Genomic DNA, 21,727 nt, shown 5'->3' on the forward strand with positions numbered 1-21,727 from the left:
TGAAAGAGTTACTGTAAAAATTTAAAAGTATGCAATTGCAGGTTTAACTTTATAAATGAGCACGGTCCTAATTTATCGGTCCTCCTGGAAGGGGAAAAGTATTTTGGATAGTTATTGACCCTAATTTTGATTATTTTCTACAAAGTGGAATGCTTTATTGTGTTTCAAAGCTTTATTTGGCAGCTTTTGCTTGCTTTGCTCCCAGCCTGCTCTTCCCTCCTTACCGTGAACTTCCCCAGCACATTCTCCTCTCCCTCATCTTCATCAGAGCCTCGAGATGGGAGGCCCACTTAAAACCGGTATGAAGTCTTCCTCGGCCAGGAGGCTCACACTGATGAGACTTTGGTCACATATTCCCAGTTCGAAATACACAACAAAAAAGTTTTTTTCATGATGAAAAAAACTCATAGATCTTTCTCTTTTAACGTAAAGTGTTTGTAATCCTCATACAAACAATTTCGTTTGGAATAAGCCTTTGGTATGTGGAAATTCATGTATCAAATGGTAAATTCTATTATTGTGCTGGTACCCAAACTTGATTGACTAATTTAAGTCCCTTTTATCTATTTTCAGCAAGTTTGGTTTTGTTCAATCTCTTTAGCCAATGAATGTTTCTCTGTTTTATAAATTGCTACCCTGAGAGAAACAAAAACTTGCCTCTTTCTATATAACACATTCAGAAGCTCCAATTAAGTTCTTGCTTGTAATTATCTAAACTATATATACATGTACACTTTGACCACTACAATTTCCTTGCTATGTGTTTCTGGATGATCATAAATGAATGGAATTGTGGTGGGAATGATCCCAGTGGCCCTTAACAACTACAATAACTCCCTTGTAATTTGCTGAAAGCAAGTGGGATTTATTTACTCCTTTTCCTGAAGTTTGTAACAAAAGCAAACAGGTAGATTTTTGTTCAGAATCTTCAGATCAGTACATCTCAAGGCTTTGAAACCAGATAAATGCATAAGTCAGACTAAAGAAATAAGCTTTTGAAGCAAAGGGGTGGGAAAAGAGGCCGGCTTTGCACAAGCCAAGAGTTCAGTCCATCTATTCCAGCAAGTATTTTCAGACAATGGTTAGCAACGGTAACGATGGATACTTTTAAAGAGAATTAGTACTGGCAGTGTGAGCTCCTCTACTGTGTGAAGATGTACTGAGGTAACAAAGAGAATTTGGGAGTAATTATAGGGCTTCTCCCTCCCTTCCTTAAATTTAGTTAGTACATAGAGATGTCCCGCCAACTGGTTCCAGCCTGGGTGATGTTAGTTTTCAGAAATGTTCTCCTCCTTCTAGCAAGATCCCAGAGTAGCTGTTATGTTGTGTGGCAAATGATTAACTCTGTCACTCTGGCCTCTGTATGCCAGCTTTTAAGTAGGATGGACTTCAGTCTTGCAATGGAAAAAACACCAAAGTCACCTTAAGTCTCACGGTGCAACAATTTTAATAGTCCACACTAAAACAGGCAGTACAGTTTTGTGGTTCAACGTTTACAAGCAATCTCTTGCCTTACTTAAAATGCTTCTACCTAAGAAGGTTTCCTGCCCTCTCTCGTCGTCGTCCCTTCACTTAAAGTAGGATGCTACCCAAGTACGTCTAAAGTGCATTTCCCTGGCGTTGAAAGCAGCCACTGTGATTCGCTTTCGGAGGGCGAGTCCTGAATCAGAGCTGGGCGTCCCGGCTGCGCAGTCCCAGCTGGGCCACCAACTCGGAGAAGGACCCTTCTCACTCCCCGGATGGCACAAGGGATGGAGGCCACGGGAGAACTTTGGGGGGAGAAAAAAGATAGTGATGATGATGCCACCTTGCTCTGCGGCAGGCCCCTTCTCCCAGCACAGATAAACACGCGATGCCTCCTTGAGTCCTGAAACACTGAAAACTCAGCGGACACTTCAATTTCCAGGAACACCAAAGCGTGGAGGCCTCGTGTGCACGGCTCTGAAGTTGGCGGGTGCAGAGCTGGGGGGCGAGGGCAGGCCGGGCGCGCCCCGCTACTGCGCGTCGTCGCGGGGGTCCCCGGGGAAGGCCGCCTCCTCCGCGGCCCCGCCGCCCTCGGGCAGCAGAGTGGCGCGCACCTTCCTCTTCTCCTTAAAGCGCCCGGAGCGCGAGATCTTCAGGTTGCGGCGGCTGCTGCTGCCCGCCCTCTCCCCGCACAGCTTGTCCGGCTTGTGGGGCTCGCCGGCGCCGCCCAGGAGGTTGGGGTGCTGGTTCTCCCGGGAGCCGCCTGTCCAGTCCGGGCTGGGCGGCGCGGCCGGCGCGGGCTCCCCGGGCGCAGGTTGCGCGGGCGGCTGCGCCCCCGCCGCCTCCTTGCTCTTCTTCCTGCTGTTGCCCAGCGATTTCCACCAGGGCCCCGAGCCGCCCGAGCCGCCGCTGTCGGCCATGGCCCGCGGGCCGGGGCGGGGGCGGGGGGGGCTCCGCGGCCTGTGCGGGGGAAGCAAGCACAACTCGGTTACGGGTCGGCCCAGGCCACGCGCCCCGGAGCCGCGCGTCCTCCCCTCGCCCCGCCCGCCCCGATCCGCGGCGCTGCGCTGCGCCCCCGAGGGCGCGGGGACCAGCGGCCTCCAGGGCGCCACCGTCTGGTCTCCAGGCAGCTTGGCACTCCCGTCCCTCAAGCCCGGGGCCGGTGCAGGGGGTCCGCGCGCGGGGCACCCCGGGGAGGCTCCCGGGCGTCTGGATTGCACCTGCTCCAGAGGGAAGCTGGCCTGCCCTGTGGCCTTGACTGGGGGCCGCCCAGGGGGGCCTCCTCTCGGATGCGCACCTGGGAGGAGGGCGCGCCGAAGCGAGCACGTCCCCGCCGGAGGTGAGCCCGGAATGTTAGACTCCCTCCTTCCGCCCCCATCAACAGTTCCAGAAATTTCCCCCAGAGGCTTTTTTTCCCCCCCATAGGTTTCTGCTACAGGATCCTTCTCGATGTGATTCTTCGCAGGGTGGGGGGGACTTACGTGCTCCTAAGCGCGAGGGGGCAAGCTCATGGTGTTTTGTTTCTTTTAAATTCTGCTTTTGACAACGTCTACCTGTCGCTTTCAGAGAAGCCTGCGGAGACTTAGCTTCCCTTGAAAACCGCCGTCCCACGCTTCCTTTTATTCCCCAGAGACCAATCTCAACGTCCCTCTGAAGCGCCCCCCGCCCCCACCGATGGCCGAGACGAGGCCAGGCGGCAAATGTCCCCTCCTCTGAGTTCTGTATTAAAACGCGCCCCGGGGGCAGCCCTGGTGGCTCAGCGGTTTAGCGCCGCCTTCGGCCCAGGGCGTGACCCTGGGGACCCGGGATCGAGTCCCACGTCGGGCTCCCTGCATGGAGCCTGCTTCTCCCTCTGCCTGTGTCTCTGCCTCTCTCTCTCTCTCTCCCTGTGTCTCTCATGAATAAATAAATAAAACCTTTAAAAAATAAAAAATAAATAAAAGGCGCACGGGGTGGGTCTTGTGTGTACCACGCAATTCAACTCCCGAGGTTTTGGGTCACGCATGAAAGATCCCTGGTTCGTTCGTTCTTTCTTGGCGCGATTCCTTCCCCCCGAGAGGAACCCGCTGCGCGTAACCTGGAACTCCGAACCTTTGCGCTTCATCCCAGCTTTAAACACCGCGCGGCGCGGGGCGCAGGGGCGCAGGGGCGCAGGGGCGCAGGGGCGCAGGGGCGCAGGGGCGGCGGGCGGCGCTGAGCGTGCGGGGGTGGGAAGCGGCCTCCGCGCGCGCTCCCTGGGCTGGGTCTTGGGCGCCCGCCCGACGAACGGGGCGCCGCGGCGCGCTGCCAGGTTTCCTCCGGGCTCCTTCCCATCCCACGCGCCTGGCGCTCTGGGGATTTGCGGGCGCGCCGGGCCGCTCAACTTCGGAGGTGTTGGTGGTTGGAGGTTCTGCTCCCGGAACCGCGGGGAAAGTTGGAGCGCCCACGCGAGGCGGCGCGGCGGCCTCCGCAGCCCAGACCCGGGCCGGGGCTCCTCCCAGGACGCCCCAGGGCACGCTCGGGCTGCGACTTGAAAACAATAGAAGCTAAACCCGCGGAAAGTTCTTCCCGTCAGGAGGCGCCCACTCCCCCTGGCACCGTGGGCAGTTGGGTTTGCAAACATCCCGCTCCCTCTATCTTGCGCCTCGGAGAAGTACCCCCAAGTTATCCATTATTGGTGGTTTTTTTTGGGGGGGGTGTCCTGATGGCTGCCTTCTGTCTTCCACCCTGCATTCTCTGTTCCACAACCAACTGTGCGCGGACAGGCTTTGCACTAGTTGCGCAAGGAAAAGACTGCAAATTACGCAAATGTACGCAGAGCGCCTGCGGCTCTCAACTTCTCCACCCCCCCGCCCGGAGCCGGGGTGGGGGAGGAGGGGTGTGTGTGTGGGGAGCACCCCAGGTTGACACCCCGGAGTGGGGTCTGTGTTGGCCGACGCGGGATCACCCCAAATCGCTCACCTGTTCCGGCTTCCCAGGATCCCACGACTCCGGAGGGGGTGCGCTGGGGACAGCCTGGAAGCCAGGCGCAGCGTCCCTCCGCGCGGTCTCGGGGAGGTCGGGCTTCTTTCTGGAAGGTGTGTGGGCCGAAATCTCTGCAGTCCAGCTAAGCCGATCGCCGCTGCTGGCCTCCGCTGGCTCCTCCAACTTGTGCGCGCCGCCTCGGTGGCGGCCGTTCTGGGCCCGCGGCGCGCTGGGCTGGGGCGGAGGGCGCCGCGCGAGCAGGTGCGGGGCTCACCGGCGCAGGTGAAAGCCCCGGCAGGCCGCCCGGGTCTCTAAGCCTTTCATCCTCGCGCGCGCCCCTCTTCCCTGCTTGGCGCCGCCCGGCAGGCGCGGGGAGGGGGCCCCTCGGAGGCTCGCTCCGGTCGGTCCCTTGCACGGGGAAAAGGCATCTATCTGCCCACCTGCTGGTTATTCGCCAAGTGATTCGAGAAACCAGAACCCCGGGGTGGGGGGTGGGGGGGGAGGAGGAGGAGGAGAAAAAAAAAACACAACAACAACAACGGAGGAGGCGGCCACAGCGGCCACAGGTGCAGGTAGGAACTTGGCGTTCCCGCCCTCCAGGGGACGAGATTGGATCAGGTCGCGGACGTGGCGCCGGCCTTGGGGTGTCTGATTGGAGGGACGCTGCGCGGCGCCGCTCGCCCGTCCGACTCCTCCAAGAAGAAGAAACGCTGGAGACCGCAGGCGGGGAGACGGAAGCTGTAGGTGGGCTCCCCCGGCTCCTGCCCTGATTTCTTTCCTCCCTTGCTCTCCGGGGCCCCAGCCTCGGCCACGCAGCCCCCAGGATTCCAGTTTCGTAACGCACAGGAGCCGCTTCAGACCCGGGCAAAATGTTGCGGAGCCGCAGGCACTTAGTTAAAAGGCACGAGTTCGCTGCGTGCCAGCCGGGCTCTGTTTCCAGCGCTTTCTGGGGGGCGGGGTGGGGGGTTGAACTCCTGCACTCCTCGCAGGAGCCCTAGGGACACAGGGGCTGCCGTCATCCGCACTGGACAGGCGAGGAGACCCCAGCGCTGAAAGCTAACTGGTAGCTCCAAGTTGCGTGCCTCGTGAGTGGCAGAGCAGGATTTGAACCCAGGAGCTCTGACTCCAGCTCCCGCGGGCTTCACTAGCCCCTTGGACCCAAGCCTGGCGGTCTCTGGCTCTCAAAACGACTAAGTGAGGGTGTGCATTTGCTTCGCTCAGGTCTGGAAGTGCGGGGGACGGCACTCCACCTGGGGGGGCGCAGCAGCCCTGAGCCGCTGGGGGAAGCGAACCGGGGCGCTTCTGCAGGGCTTCCGGAGGCTTCTGGCTCCTGGGGACCCGGGGCTGCTGCTTATTGATTGGGCAGAAATATTGATTGCTGTAGGTCGTTCTCACTCCTGAAGGCGGAGGTACAACCAGCACCAGCTTCCGGGGTGCTCTTCTTTTTCAAAGCACTAGTTTAATGTTCCTCGAGGTCCTGGGAAATTCCTCCCTTCGAAGGGGTGGGTATAGAGCAACCGACATCTGGGCATCTTTGTTCTGAGGACTTTGTGAAGCACAGAAATAATGAAAGGCAATGACAATGCCTTTGGAATTAGTGGAAATTAGTGGAAAGAAATAATGACAATGTGGAATTAGTGGAAAGAAATTTTTGTAGAGTATTTCAATGCCTGAAATATAAAAGTATGGATACTTTATATCATTAACTTCTTAATTGAGCATTCCTGGATTTTTATTTATTTTTTAAAAGATTTTATTTATTTATTCATGAGACACACACACACACACACACACACACACACACACACGCAGAGACACAGGTAGAGGGAGAAGCAGGCTCCATGCAGGGAGCCCAACGTGGGACTCCATCCTGGGTCTCCAGGATCAGGCCCTGGGCTGAAGGCGGCGCTAAACCGCGGAGCCACTTGGGCTGCCCAACATTCCTGGATTTTTAAATGATATGCACAACAGTGTATATTTGAAAGAGTTGCAATTTCGCTTGTTTATTGCAATTAGTTTTAGAGAATAAAACGTTCAGTCAGGGCATCAGGACTGAAACAGGCCACCCCCCTGGGAGGGGAGGACAGGGTAAGTCATCACAGTGCCACCCCATTACAGATGAAGACACTGGGTCGAGGAGGAAGGCTTAAAAAGAGGATACTTTCACAGCCTCCCTTGTAACTGGGAGTACTCAGATGATCCAATTCTGACTCTGGGGGCCAAAAGAAGACTTCTGGAAATGTTTCTTCCCTGGATAAAGGGAGAGCCTTCTGAGAGAGGAATATTTTGTGCTATACCCTTGATTCTTACATTTAAGCACAGCGTGAGGATGTCATGTCTGGTGTTGCAGCAGCTGTCATGCAACAGTGAGGCAACAGGCATGGGCATAAAAAGCAACATGCTAAGGATGATGGCAGGGGAATGTGAGAAGTGTCTGGGTCTTGATGATATCAATAAGCCCCTGAAAGAACCCTGGAACCATCTAACTCCAGACTGTTAGTTGAGTGAGATAATATATATTCCTATGATTTAAGCACAGATTTAAATACAGTTTCCTGTTACTAGCAGCCGAAAAGTATTCCTCCCTGATACAGTCTATTAGAGGTATAGAAGAAAATGATATTGTTCAAAGGGGGAAAAAAGGTAGAATTGTCACATTAAAAAAAAAGATTTTATTTATTTATTCATGAGAGACATGGAGAGAGAGGCTGAGACATAGGCAGAGGGAGAAGCAGGCTCCCTGGACCCCAGGATCCAACCTGAGCTCAAGGCAGACGCTCAACCACTGACCCACCCAGGTGCCCTAGTATTGTCACTTTTTTTTTTTTTTCCCGGACCAATCTGGAAAGTTTTTCATGGAATGAGGATTCAGTGAAATGTTTAAGTGATGGGAAAGCTTATAGAGTCAGGGAATGCATCTGTAAAATAAGCCACTTTGATTGAAAAGTTAATTTATCTATCCAGTGAATAGTAGGTGACTTTTAATGTTATAGAATTTAACCAAATATACTGTTAAATTCTGAATACAGAATTTAAGTATGCTTAGAAGTATGCTTACTTTTCTTAATAATATTTATTTTGTCATTTTTTTATTTTTCAAAAATGTGTTGATGGTTTGAGTAAGGACATTTTCTTCCTTCTCTCTATGCAACCCCCTCCCCCCCCACTCGCCCTGCCCCTTCTCTTTCTCTCTTATTAAATTGCTTCTTTCTCAGGTGCACTTTTAAGTGCAATAAATGATAATACTCAAACGCAAAAGAGAATGAATTCCTAGAGGGGAAGATTTGCATACTAGAAATTAAAATAACTTTCAAGGTTAAACCTGGCCTTTGCAATCCTAGCAAACCTGGCATTCCTTTGGAGGCTGGAAAATTGATTATTTTCCTTTAAAGCATTTATAGTGGAAACTGGGTAGTGGAAAACACATAATGAGAAAATTTAAGAAATACAGCTAATCAAAATGAAGACAATAAAGATCATTTATATTCTTCTCCTCCAGGACTAACAGTTAACGTTGGGGTAAGCTTAGTCCTTCTTTATTTTTGCCCCTATTTTTACATTTACTCTTTTCATCTCCCTCCCTTCATTCCTTTATATTTTTTTTAAGATTTATTTATTTATTTTAAAGTGAGAGAGAGCTTGTGTGGGCGTGCACATAAGGGGAGGGGAAAGGGGGATGGGCAAAGAGAGACAGAGGATCTCAAGCAGACTCCCTGCTGAGTGAAGAGCCCCTCTGGGTCTTGGGGGCTGCATCTCACCACCTTGAAATCATGACCTGAGGCGAAATCAAGAATTGGATGTGTAACCGGCTGAGCCAGCCACATGCCCCCCTTCATTCCTTTCTTTTACGGATGCTTCCACTTTTTGAAAATTAGATGCTCATCTCCCATGGCCTTTTCCTTTCTAATCACCAGTGTCCTGGTAGTTTGATATTCCTTTTCTCCTTTCCATGTTTTCACATCAGTGTTGCTGGACTTAGTTTATAAACTTCAGAGAGTGGGCCTTAACACCTGTGCCTGAAGTTGGGGTCCGCTTTTTGTAGCGTCTCGTCCTGTACCCTGCTAGGTTAACACGAATGCATATTATAGAAGTAGGCAAATTGCAAGTCACAAAATATTACTAGTCCCTTTGGTTTTACGCTTGACCTAAGCAAGGCCGATGAGTACGGTGGCACCTCTCTCTGAAATTCAAGCAACACCAGCTGACTCTTCCTAACTTCCTACTCCTACTTGTCAATCTTGTTTCTTTGTATTCTTGGATATTATTGTATACTCCTCATTTTCATTTGGAAACTCTTGCTATGAAGATTTAAGGCCTAAAGCAAAGGCGGCTTATAGAAAGAGTTTACAGGATTTTAGTTAGGGCATTACCAGACAGGGTTCCTTTGCACTAAGTTCATGGCTTGAGGAGTTTGGGGTGATGAAAGCCAGGGATCTATGTGAGCCCTATGAACTCGTAGTCACACCTTCTGGGAACAAATGCATTCATGATCTAAACAGATCCCCCTAGCAGATCTCTCCTGTTCTAAAGCAGCTTGATTGTCCGTGCAGACCTGTGGAGGGTGGGAAAAATGGGGACATCTTACTTCTAAGTGGCCCAAGCCCTGAGGTTGGTTATGGCCCTTTAGGGAACAACAGAAGGATTGTTCTGCTTTTGGGTGAGCCCTATGCCTATAATTCTGTCCCTTTTGTTGCATGAGGCTATCAAAAACTGAATTCGTTTTGGTGCCCAGTTTGTTTTTAGCAGGGGAGTTCATCCAAATAACAGCTGCTTCTGACAGGAATGGGTATGTTTTAATTATATTGTAAGTTGTTTCCTTGGTGTTCGTTCCCACCATTAGGTATAATTTTCTTATTTGTTTATTGTGTCTGACTCCCTCGCTAGAAAAGGAATTCCATTTTATTGAATGATCATTTATATAGTGATCATAACAATTCCTATGTGTGAGGTACAGTTCTGTTTATTAACTCACTTAATCCCCAAAGCCCTGTGAAGTAGGCCCCGTTATGATTATAGACGAGGTAATTGAGACACTAAGCATTTATGTGGCTTGCCCCAAGTCACCCAGCTGGTAAGCATCAGAGCCAGCACTTGACCCTGGGGAACTTGGCTTGAGAGTCCAGGAACCGAACTAGTCCCTGTGCCATGTGTCTCTGCATGAGCGCCAAGACATGTCACTAATGAAACTTCAAGACGTGGCATGTTGCTGGGCAATAAAAGTTCTTGATATTGTTGAAGGAGTGACCATCAAGTGCATAAATATAAATGCTTTGTTGGTCGTAATATGACTGACTTATAAAAAGAAATGCTATGAAAATGGCAATGTAATAAAACGTCAATCGGCTATTACATGTAATAATAACCTGATTTTTTTTTAAGATTTTATTTATTCATGAGAGACAGAGAGAGAGACAGAGACAGGCAGAGGGACAAGCAGGCTCCATGCAGGGAGCCTGACGTGGGACTCGACCCCGGGTCTCCAGGATCACACCCCGGGCTACAGGTGGCACCAAACCGCTGCGCCACCGGGGCTGCCCAATAATAACCTGATTTTAATTCTGAGATGTGAGTAGTGTGAGTGGACCCAATTATCTGATATGTTTTTGTTGTTCTTGTTACAAAATTGGAAGACCACTCTCATGTTGCAACCCTTTGAAGGAGATGCATTAGGTGGTAGGACATGAATGGGGTAGAGTGATGTAACACCGGAGGATGGTTGCTGAGATTTTATTAAATATTGTATTTAAGGAATAAATGAATGATCTAGAGGACACGACATCTTGAAACAAGGAAGACTCCACAGCACATCCTGACTCAGGAAATAAAAAAGGTAATTCAACTTTATTGTTTGTTAGAAAATCATTGATGTAAATAAAAATCATGTGTTACCATCCAAGATAATGTTCTCTGGCTGGTCACCTGTTTCCAGGTCAGGGCTGGGGTAAACCAGCTCCCCTAAAAGGCGACCTGCTATCGGCTGTTGTTAATTTCTCTTTTCAAGGGGTTGGTTTGGTTATGCTCCATTTGCCAGGTTACATTTTCTCTTTTGTGGTTTGTCTGTGGGTCAGCTCATTACGTCACACATACAGGTAGAAGGTGAATATGCGATGGAAGGGTAACGTGACGCAGGAGGTAAGTCTTTTGGTTTCCCCATCTGCATCGAGGCCAATGTCAAACTTACATAGTTAGAAAGAAACGGCTAAGAAACAGCTGCCTTTATCAGTGTCAGGCTGTCAGAGGAGGAAAGTTTTGGGACTCAGCTCTGCTCGGTGCTCACAGAGGGAAATCTCACACTGCACATTCTTAGTGAGTGTTTAGGTTTATCCATTTGATGTCATTTCATTTACATAGTGGGAGAAATTTGCTGAAACTGCAGCTCTGAACCTTTTTATAACAGTGGCAAGTTTGAAATTCCTGCTGTGGGCTTTTCACTTTATTGTGGGCTTATCCAAAAGTGGATAGTATTCTTTTCACTTTTTGTTTTTTTAATGGCAGAAGAACCTTGAGGATAGCTCCGGTAAGTCTGACAGTTTTATCCTGAAAGCTGAAGCGATTTGCTCAAGGTCACAAGACTTTTTATTTTGATTTGGTTTTAGTTACTCTTTCCCTAAAACAGTGTTCTTCTCATATTGCTATTTGAATCTCATATTGCCTTTTAATTGATCATTAGATCAATAGACATTTGTTGGCTTCAAGACTATTACATCAAAAGAGATTGTCATACTTTAAAAATTCTGATGAGGTCAGTGTCTTCTGAGTTTCCCACTTGGAACAATGCTAAATCATATGTGGCTGTTTAAATATTAAAGCCCTATGGAATCACAGAGCACTCAAAGCTCAAATTAACGCTGGGAATTGTAATTACATACATTTCTTGTGAAAAGACTTGATGGTTGGTTTGAATTACTAGCTGTGTGGCTTTGGGAAAATCTTTAGTCTTAATATCTTTAGGCTCTGGTTTCCTTAAATGTAAAGTGGGGATAATTCTATCTACTTCTCTGGGTGGTTGCCAAGATAAAAGTAGACAATACATTTATTAAAGTCTCTTGCACAGTGCCTGACATATAATAGGCACTCAGCAAATGTTAGTTTCTCCTTGACTAATTTCTTTCATTGGCTGTGTGGGAAAATTATGTGAACAAACTGTATAAGTCAATCACTTCTAAGGGCTTTTTGAAAATAATTATAGAGAGTCTTGAGAAAGCACTGTCATCCTTGTTGGTTGGGGTCAGATTTTTCTCCCCCTCCTAAGAACATAATGTTAAAATTTACTGGAGAGTATTTAATACACAATAATTTGCTCGGAATCTGACTTTTTTCAGGAACACACTTAATGATGAAATCAAATCTAGCAGAAGTTTTCTGTGTGTGATTCAAGAATGCTCTTTATCCTGTCTGCAACTGAAATTGCATTACCTGTAGTTAAAGAAGGAAGTGTGTTCAGTTAAGCTTGGAAGCAATGTTACCAGAAAAGGATTAGCAAATCATAAGACAAAATCCTTAGAAGTAAGGTCACTAGCAGGCGGTGGCTAGGGCACAAGCCAAGGAATAGGTTTCACATGTGCTGCCCCATTAGTTCCTGGAATCTTGATATATAACCTGCATCAGCGAATCGTGCCCGAAGGAGGGAAAGAACAAGAGCATCGTGTCCTCTGCTGTGTTAGACAACATGGCACTACTTCTTGTTCGCAAAAATTAGCTTTTATTTTATTAAAGTGACACATGCACTTTTAGGGTAAAAGCCAAATGTTATTAAAGGGCTTATAGCCAATTATGGGAGTTTCTTGTCTCATTCCTTCCCTTGGTCCCTTCCCCAACCACTTTCAACAATTTTGGCTTTTCATTCCTGGCATTAACACATCTCTATATTTCTAAATAATATGTATATTATGCTCTCTTTTGATTTATCAATATTTGACATCCTCTATTAGTTTCTTATTATAGTATTTGAGGACTTGGTTCTCTTATACTGTGCCTTCTGTTTCCCTCTCCCAGTTTCCCACTAGAGTCATATTACAGGCTTTGTTCAGTGAACTGTTCCATGTTTATATTATTGTGCCCGTATAAATATTGTTCAGACTGAGCATTATAGTGTACAGATCACTGTATTTGCTTTCTTATTTATGTCCTTTCCTGAAGTTAATAATGGCCCTCTTCCTCCCTTTCAGTGGGTCCTCTTTCTAATTCTTTCTTATGCCTCTCAGTGGTTTTTTGGTACACTTTTCTACAAGTCCAATCAAATCAATATATGTGTGCTCCATTTTAGTTTTCCCCAAGGTATCACTCCTGGACACTTCCATCTCCTTCCATAGGAAACGATCTATCTCTCTGGCCTGCTTCACTGCCTCTTCCTGGGAATGCCTTGAGTTGGATTTGCTATTTCCTGGACTTTGAGTGCCTTCTTTCCTGCTGGACTCCCTGGCTTTGGTGATGGTCAGATGGTGCTGCTGCAGAAGGCATGGTGATGGCAGTCCTCAGTATGGCTGTCTCTTTCATGTGTTTCCACCTGGACTGTATCTTCTGTGCCTTGCACACAGCTATCCTCCTGGGACCTCCCTCCACCCTTATTTGGGAGAGTTCCTTTGTGCAAAGGCACTCAGTGAACCTTGCCTCACCCATTTCACTGTAATTAATTCAAAATGGATCATGGATTTTATTTTTTTATATTAATTTTTTAGTTTGTCATTTTAAAAAAATTTTGCTCAAATTCAATTTGCCAACATATAGTATGACACCCAGTGCTCGTCCATCGAGTGCCCTCCTCAGTGCTCGTCACCCAGTCACCCCACCCCCCCACCCTCCTCTCCTTCTGCAACCCTTTGTTTCCCAGAGTCAGGAGTCTCTCATAGTTTGTCTTCCTCTCTAATTTTTCCCCACTCAGTTTCCCTCCTTTCCCTTATAATCCCTCTCACTATTTCTTATAGTCTGCATATGAATGGAGCCATATGATGATTGTCTTTCTCCAATTGACTTATTTCACTCAGCATAATACCCTCCAGTTCCATCCATATTGATGTAAATGGTGGGTATTCATCTTTTCTGATGCCTGAGTAATATTCCATTGTGGAGATATATAAGATGTGGGGGATATATGTGTATATATATAGTTTCTTTCTGGAAGGTGTGTTTGCAAAAATTATATATATATATAATTATATATATATATAATTATATATATATATATATATATATCCCCCTCATCTTCTTTATCCATTCATCTGGGATCATGGTTTTTTTTTTTGGGGGGGATCATGGTTTTTAAATGTAAAACTATACAACTTTTAGAATAAAATATAGAACCTCTTTGCAATGTAGGGCAAGGTGAAGGATTCTTAGACACAGCTAAAGCATGATCCATAAAATAAAAAATTACTAAATTGGACTTCATCAAAACTAAAACCCTTTTTGTTCTAAAAAAGACTCTGTTAAGAGGAACTGAAGACAAACTGCAGACTAGGGGAAAATAGTTGCAAACCACATATCTGACAAGGGCCTTATCCCTATAATATATAAAGGACTCTCCAAATTCAATAGTAAAAAAAAAAAAAAATCCAGTTATAAAATAGGCAATAGGACACCTGGGTCGCTCAGTCAGTTAGGCATCTACCTCTTGATTTTGGCTCAGATTATGGTCTCAGAGTTGTGAGATTCAGCTCCCTGTGGGGCTCTGTGCTACGCGTGGAGCCTAAGATTCTCTCTCTCCCTCTCCCTCTGACCCTTTTGCCACCACCCCCACCCCACATGCTCTCTCCCTCTTAAAAAATAAATAAAAATAAATAAAATGGGCAAGAGATACGAACGGATGTTTTACTAAACTGGAGACACAGGTGACAGATGAACACATGAAAAGATGTGCAGCGTCATTACCCATTAGCAAAATGCAAATTAGAACCACAATGAGATACCAGTAGGCACTTATCAGAATGGCTAAAATATAAAATAATGGCAACACCAAATGCTGGTGAGAATGTGGAGAAACGGAATCACTTTTTTTTTTTTTTACATGTTTCTAGCAGTAGCCAAAAACCTGGAAACAACCCAAATGTCCATCAATAGGGAAATGTATAAACAACCTATGGTCTGTCCATACTTCAGAACGCTGTTAGCAAGAGATCGAAATGAACTCTTAATACATGCTACAACTTGGACGAATCTCAGAATAATGATGTTGAGTGAAAGAAGCCAGACCAGAATAGTGTACATGCTCTATGATTTCACTTGTATAAAATTCTAGGAAATGCAACCTAATATATGGGACAGAGTTGGATAGGGAGAGAAATGAGAGAGAGAGATTTTAAAAGATCACAAGAAAACTTTGGGGGGTGATAGAATGTCAAATGGTGTGGCTGCCCGGGAAAACAGTTGGGTGTTGCCTTAAAAAATAAAGATGCCAATGTGACCCAGCAGTAGCACTCCTGGGCATTTATCTCAGAGAAGTGAAAACATGCATTCACACACACATAAACCTGTATGTACGTGAATGTTCATATGGCTTCATTTGTAATAGCCCCAAACTAGAAACAATCTAGATGTCCTTCCTTTGGGTGAAGGGTAAAACTGTGGTAACTCCATACCATGGAATACATCTCAGCAATAAAAATGGGACAAACTCTTGATATACACAACCACTTTGATGCATCTCCAGAAAATTATGCAGAGTGAAAGGAGCCAATGCCAAAAATGTTACATACTGTTTGATTCCACTGATTTAATGTTCTCAGAATGACAAAATTATAGATCTGGAGAACAGGTATTTGTAGGGGACAGGGTTGGGGATTGGGCTGGGGGTGGGCATGGGTACAAAGAGACAGCAGGAAGAAGTTAGATTGTATCGTGATTTTGGTGGTGGTTATCCAAATCTGTACATTGGATAACACTGCATCCAGCTACACTCACACACATGTGTATGTGAATACAAATGTGGGCTTAGACAGTTGTGGAAGCTGAATAGGGTCTGTAGTCTTGTCAACTGGTCTATTTCTTGGTTTTGGTAATGTACTATAGTTATAGAAGATGTCACCACTGGGGAAGCAGAGTGGATGGTACTTCAGACTCTTTACTTGTTTCTTAACTTTCAATTACTTCAAAAATAAAAAGTTTAAAACACTCAGCACCTAGTGGAGTGAAAAGCAGGACTGTCTGGTGATGGCTCTAGGGCTCTTTCTCTTTCCCACAGTGGGAAAGACTGTGCCAGGACTCAATTTCTCACAGGACCAGGAGCCTCCAGGAAGTCCACGTGCTAGGCAAGCTGCAGCCTGAATCTAAAATTTTCTTTCCTCTCACGCAAGGCCATTCTTACCTTTTCCCTATAAAAGGGTGCCCTGCAGCTCAACACACAGTGTTGTGTTCATCTGGGCCTCTACTCAAGATGTCTCTCTACTGAGTACTTGGAGAAGGGGACTCTGTTCCTGCTAATCCTTCTTGCCATGAGTTCCAGCCCATTCTAAGTGCTGCATATTCGTGTGTGCCCATGCTCTTTGATCTACAGACCTGAAGGTGGAAAGGCAGGGAGCCAGGTGGACAAATGAGGCAGAAAGAAGAGCCACTGCCAAGACTCTCCAAGGCAGGAGTGTGCCTAGCATGTCTGGGTCTGAAATGCAGTGAGTGTATGCATTAGTAGCAGGAGGGGCGATCAGAGCACTGATAGGAATCCAGATAAGTCATTTCTGTGAGCCTCGTGTGCCACTGTGAAGACTGGCTTTTATTATAAGTGATGTGGGAAACCACCAGAGGATTCTAGGCAATGTGGGGACCAGAACTCACATTTTCACAGGATCCCTCTGATTGTTGGACCAGAATAGGCTCCTGCAAGCCGGAGGCAAGCGTAGAAAAAGCTGACTTAGGAGGTGGTTATGGGTATGTGAAGCCAATAGGCTTCCCTGCTATTCTGTTGGTGGTAGGTGAGAAGAATGGAGTCAGGGATGACAGTGTCAGTGTACTCCTTTCACGTTGCATGAGCTAGAAGCACTGGGAGGGTTTTTAGAAATAGTTATAGAGTCATAGTCTGTATTTTCTTTCATTACTCAATACTGAGAACTATTTCCAAGTCAGCTACTGTGAACCATTTCCAAGTTAATAAACTTAGGAACATATTCTTTTTAATGATCAAGTAGTATCCATTAGGTAGCAATGCCATGGGTGACTTAACAAATCCATTGTTGATAGGCATTATATTATTTTTCAGTTTTCCTGAAATGGTGAATTCTGGAAAAAATGAGTGATCTCATAGCCTTTGACAATAGATAATAATCTGTCAGGCGAATCTGCACTTTTGTTTATTTCTTACAACTAGATAATCTATTTTAAACTGCTAAATATTTATTTTCAAAATCTGCCTTTTTTTCTGTTTGTCAGAGTAATATATCTTTGTTTAAAAATATATATGTTACAGGATTTTGAATGAGACTTTTCTTGTTGTCACCAAGTTTCAACCAAGGCCCCAAAGACTGAGAACAATAGATGATAGCCTAAAGGTGCAGAGAATGCTAAGAATAAGAAAAATTTTTGTGACCCTTAGTTTAGCACCCATCTTGGTGGGTATATATAGGGGGATACAGAGGAGTGAGCAAGAAGCTTTTTAAATTGAAATTCAATTAACATATAGTATATTATTAGTGTCAGAGGTAGAGGTCAGTGACTCATCAGTTTTATATAATACCCAGTGCTCATTACATCACATGCCCTTCTTAATGCCCATCACCCAGTCACCCCAGCCCCCAACCCCCTCCCCTCCAGCATCCCTCAGTTTGTTTCCTATGATTAAGAGTCTCTTATGATTTGTCTCCCTCTCTGATTTCATCTTGTTTTATTTTTCCCTCCCTTCCCCTATGCTCCTCTATTTTGTTTCTTAAATTCTGTATATGAGTGAGATCATATGATAATTGTCTTTCTCTGATTGACTTATTTTGCTTAGCATAATACCCTCTAGTTCCATCTGTATGGTTGCAAATGGCAAGATTTCATTTTTTTGATGGCTGAGTAATATTCCATTGTGTATGTATCCTACATCTTCTTTATCCATTCACCTGTCAATGGGCATCTGGGCTCTTTCCATGGTTTGGCTATCGTGGACATTGCTGCTATAAACATTGGAGTGCAGGTGCCTCTTCAGATCACTGCATTTGTATCTTTGGGGTAAATCCCCAGCAGTGCAATTGCTGGGTCATAGGGAAGCTCTGTTTTTAACTTTTTGAGAAACCTCCACACTGTTCTCCAGAGTAACTGCACCAGCTTGCATTCCTGCCAACAGTGTAAGAGGGTTCCCCTTTATCTGCATCCTCGCCAACATTTGTGGTTTTCTGACTTGTTAATTTTAGCTATTTTAACTGGTGTGAGGTGGTATCTCATTGTGTTTGGATTTGTATTTCCCAGATGAGCAAAAGGTTTAATAGGATTTTATTTAGAGGGAGAACTTTTGAGTGCTATGGGAATGTTCTTTGATGAAGGAAAGACTAAACTTGGGGAAGTTTCACAGAACCCCTCTGAGAGCTTAATGTGTGTCTCCTAGAGTTTGGGGACTTTAAATGACCTGATTGATGCTAAAGGTAAAAGGAGAGGGCTATGGTGAGGGGAATGATCTGCTCTCTACCAACGATGTGAAAGAGGCACATGCATTTCTGCAGGCTAAATGGGACTCCAGGAAGGCTTAGACGTGCAAGGGACCCAATCCAGGCTTGGTGATCCAAACAGAGACAGATGTTGGGAAGGCAGGGGGTCCTTGGGAAACTAGCACTGTGCACTTTAATGAATCCTGTAGGAGGAGGCAGTGCTGTGTGAGGGAGCCAATGGGAGATTTCTGCTAAAAGAGCCAGATAGAAGGAACCCGGGACCTCAGTGAGTATGCAGCTACCATTTTAGACCCATAGCTTCCACCTGGAATTTTAAATGACAGAGAAATACATTTCCATCTCATGTAATCCATTGTACTTTGGGTTCTCTGATACTTGCAGCTGAAACTAAAACTAGCTACCTTATGAATCCTATTCAAATGCTTTCAGAGAAAAAAAATAATGTTATGTCACTTTACTTATGAGACAGGAAATTGAATAAGGACTGGTCAAGCAATGACAGTTATAGAGCAATTTCAATTTCGCATGTAAGGCTTGATGTAAAATTCTAAAATAGAAAAGAGTGAGCTAATGTACAGTTCTTTAAAGCACCATATTAATACATATGACTAGATAAAAGTTTTCCTAAAATTATATAGGTAGTTTCTGTGGAAAACAGTATGGAGGGTCCTTGAAAAATTAAAAATAGAATTACCATATGATCCAGTAATTCCATTATGATCTACCTAAAGAATACAAAAACAGTAGGTCAAAAAGATATGTGCATCCCTATGTTTATTGCAGCATTATTTACAATAGGCAAATTATGGAAGCAGCCCAAGTGCCACTGACAAATGAGTGGATAAAGAAGATGTGTTATTCATACACAATGGAATATTGCTCAGCCATAAAAAAAAGAACGAAATCTTGCCATTTGCAACATAGATGAATCTAGAGGGCATAATGTTAAGTGAAATAAGTCAGAGAAAGACAAAAAGTACCATATGATTTCACTCATATGTGGAATTTAAGAAACAAAACAAGCAAAGAAAAAAGAGAGACAAATGAAAAACCAAGAGTCTTAACTATAAAAAACAAACTATTATCAGAGAGGATGTGGGTAGGGGCATGGGTGAAATAGGTGATGGGGTATAAGAGCACACTTACCATGATGAGCCCTGAGTAATATAGAGACTTGTTGGATCACTATATTGTACTGATTTTTTATTCTGAATTTCTAAATTCTTTTGATGCAGGGCCAATATGGTGGAAGTGAAGATTTTAAAGAGCTGAGTGATGGAGTTCTGGGAGTGTTCATCAGGAGCCTTGGCTATGGGCAGTAGATCACATGCTAGCCGGCTTTAGCAGAAGGGATCTGTTACAGGCCACTAGGTAGTTATTGAATCTTCGGGATTAGTTTATTTGTTGACAGATGGCATTCAGAGCCAGAGTGGTTGTGATGGACTGTGGATAAAATAGGGCAAGAAGCAGCGCTGGCGGGCATGCCAAGGGATTTGGACAGTTAAGAGGGAGAATGGGCAGAGGAGCCAAGCAGAGGATGGGGGTGAGGATGGTATCACAGCAGCCAAGAAAGGAAGGGGTTTGAGAAGAAGGGAGTGGTCCACTGTGCCAGCCACTGAGAAGCCCAGTAAGTGGAAACCTGAAGATTTAGGGTGGTCGTTGGGGTTCCAGGGAGAGCGCTTGGGGGTGGGGGCAGCAGCACCGGAGGGTGGTGTGAAGGTGTGTGACGGCACCTCTGCAACTGCTCCCACGCCATCTGGCCTCGCCGATAACCCTGTGAGGTTGGTGGGTCAAGCAGGCAGGCAGGCAGGCAGGCATTAGTTTTCACATTTCAAAGGGGAGAAACCTGAAGCTCAGAAATGTTAAAAGCCTTAATCTGTGACCGAGCCAGGCCTTGTGGCTCTAAATCCAGTGCTCTTACAGGGCTACCATGCTGTCTTTCCACCACATCCCACCACCGGCCAGGTGTGGCTTGACTTTACAAACTCACGGGCAGTAACTGGCTAAAATTCCTTGACTCTAATTTGCTAGGCAGCAATAAGGGATAGTGCTTGAGAGTGTACAAGAAAGGATACTAATGGTCTCAGCATTCTCCTAAGAGTTTCCCCAAGTGGTTGAGTTTTTAGACAAACGTTTGTACGTACAAACGTTTGTTCCATGCCCTAGATATTATAGTGAGTATTATATGTAGATGACCTTAAGTCTCACAAACTTCGTGGAGTAGGTGCCAATAGTAGTTCATTATGATGACAAAGAAACAAGCTTAATAAGTAAAAGAACTTTCCCTAAGTTACACTCAGAAAGTGGTAGAGCTCGGAGTAACCACAGGGGGTCACAGGGACGCAGCCCCGACCGCCTCTAGTCTACATTGCCCTGGATCCCAGCCAAAGAGAGCTACCATTTGCTGTATAACCCACAATTAAACTAAAGACTTAGATTTTCAGAGTCTCCTAACTGAATTATTTTCACAATTGTTCCTACTGGATAGAAGAAGAAAGAATATGGTAAAGATTAGGTGATGGGATACCTGGGTGGCTCAGTGGTTGAGTGTCTGCCTTTGGCTCAGGGCGTGATCCTGGAGTCCGGGATCGAGTCCCATGTCAGGCTCCCTGCATGGAGCCTGCTTCTCCCTCTGCCTGTGTCTCTGCCTCTCTCTCTCTCTCTCTCTCTCTCTCTCTCATGAATAAACAAATAAAAATCTTTTTAAAAAAGGTTTGCATGCCTCCTGTACACTAGGCACAGTGCCAGTTAGGGGCTGGGGTAGAGTGGTGAGCAGAGCGGACCAGAAGCTTCAAGTTGAGACAATATTTTATTAGAGTCCGTTCTATGGTTATGGGGGTGAGGCCCATGGAGACCTTGGTCTATGGGTATGGAAGGTCCTCTGCAACCTATGAGAGTTCAAACAACCTTCCCAATACTGCAAAACCATTGCCCCCTTTTTGTTAACAAATCTTGATTTGCTACATGTAGTCAAACACCTTGGAGAGGGTGCCTTTATCTCCAGTTCAGGTGAAACCGTGGTTGTTTTAAACCAGGTCTTCTCAAATTTATCCTCCACTGGAATCACTCAGCAGACCTGTTGAAAACAGATTGCCAGACCCCAGCCCCAGGTTCAATGAGTCAGGCCTGAGGCGTGACATTTCTAACAAGACCCAGGTCACGATGTTGCTGGCCACGGGACTCTGCTTTGTGAAACACTGGTCTACGCTAACCGAAATGATCTCTTTTCCTTTCCTAGTTACTGGCTTAGCCATAAGCATGTACTGCACTTCTGGCCAGTCAGGTGCAAAGGGATGTTTGTTGGGGGAAAAAGATTTTCTGGCTGTAAAACGGGACACACAAGACACACATGGAAAGAATGACATTTTCCTGCTTGAGTAGAAAGACAGCACCAGCCTTGGAAATGCCTTACAGTTGGATTCTTGTGGAGAGAATTACTGTTCTTACTGTCAAGCCCTTTGTATCTGAGTTTTATGTGATGTGCAGCCGTCACTTTCCTGACTGTTGAATTTAGTACTTCTTATAGGTTAGTGATTATCTCATTATCAGAAATAAGGAATCCATGCTCAAGAAGCAGTCCGTATGGGTTATTGGTACTATATTGATCTTGCCAGGTTGGGACTGTTCCTGACGTGGGGGGCAATCAGTTTGGCAGATCCCAGAGTCATGAACTTGCTGGCCCATAAAGACCTCATGGGTTTTAGCAGTGACCTTTTGAAAGGCGCCCCAAACCCGTTTCTCTCAAACACTGC

At 45.9% G+C, this 21,727-nt stretch overlaps 1 protein-coding gene and 1 long non-coding RNA gene across 5 annotated transcripts in view; one reads left to right on the top strand and one right to left on the bottom strand.

Annotated features, from left to right (window-relative positions):
• Window positions 1–21,727, top strand: part of LOC144288665 (uncharacterized) — a 55,132-nt gene that overhangs the window by 8,204 nt on the left and 25,201 nt on the right. Inside the window, exons 1-2 of one of the 4 annotated variants that reach the window (XR_013356619.1) lie at window positions 4,929–5,151; window positions 10,156–10,237. This is a non-coding gene — a long non-coding RNA (uncharacterized LOC144288665). Of the gene's footprint in view, window positions 1–4,928; window positions 5,152–10,155; window positions 10,238–21,727 lie in introns of those variants that run through there. The other 3 variants (XR_013356620.1, XR_013356621.1, XR_013356622.1) reach the window with 3 other exon arrangements.
• On the bottom strand, window positions 839–4,890 carry PRR15 (proline rich 15). Its single transcript, XM_077856376.1, has 2 exons — window positions 4,405–4,890; window positions 839–2,424 (listed from the first exon to the last, which is right to left on the bottom strand). The coding sequence occupies exon 2, from the start codon at window positions 2,382–2,384 to the stop codon at window positions 1,995–1,997; it is 390 nt and encodes a 129-aa protein (XP_077712502.1). The 5' UTR covers window positions 2,385–2,424; window positions 4,405–4,890; the 3' UTR covers window positions 839–1,994.

This window comes from Canis aureus, chromosome 18 (genome assembly GCF_053574225.1).
Source record: "Canis aureus isolate CA01 chromosome 18, VMU_Caureus_v.1.0, whole genome shotgun sequence".
Classification (NCBI taxonomy): Eukaryota; Metazoa; Chordata; class Mammalia; order Carnivora; family Canidae; genus Canis; species Canis aureus.

Coding starts and splice junctions, on each gene's coding strand:
- PRR15 (XM_077856376.1), bottom strand. CDS start 2,384: ATGGCCGACAGCGGCGGCTCGGGCGGCTCGGGGCCCTGGTGGAAATCG.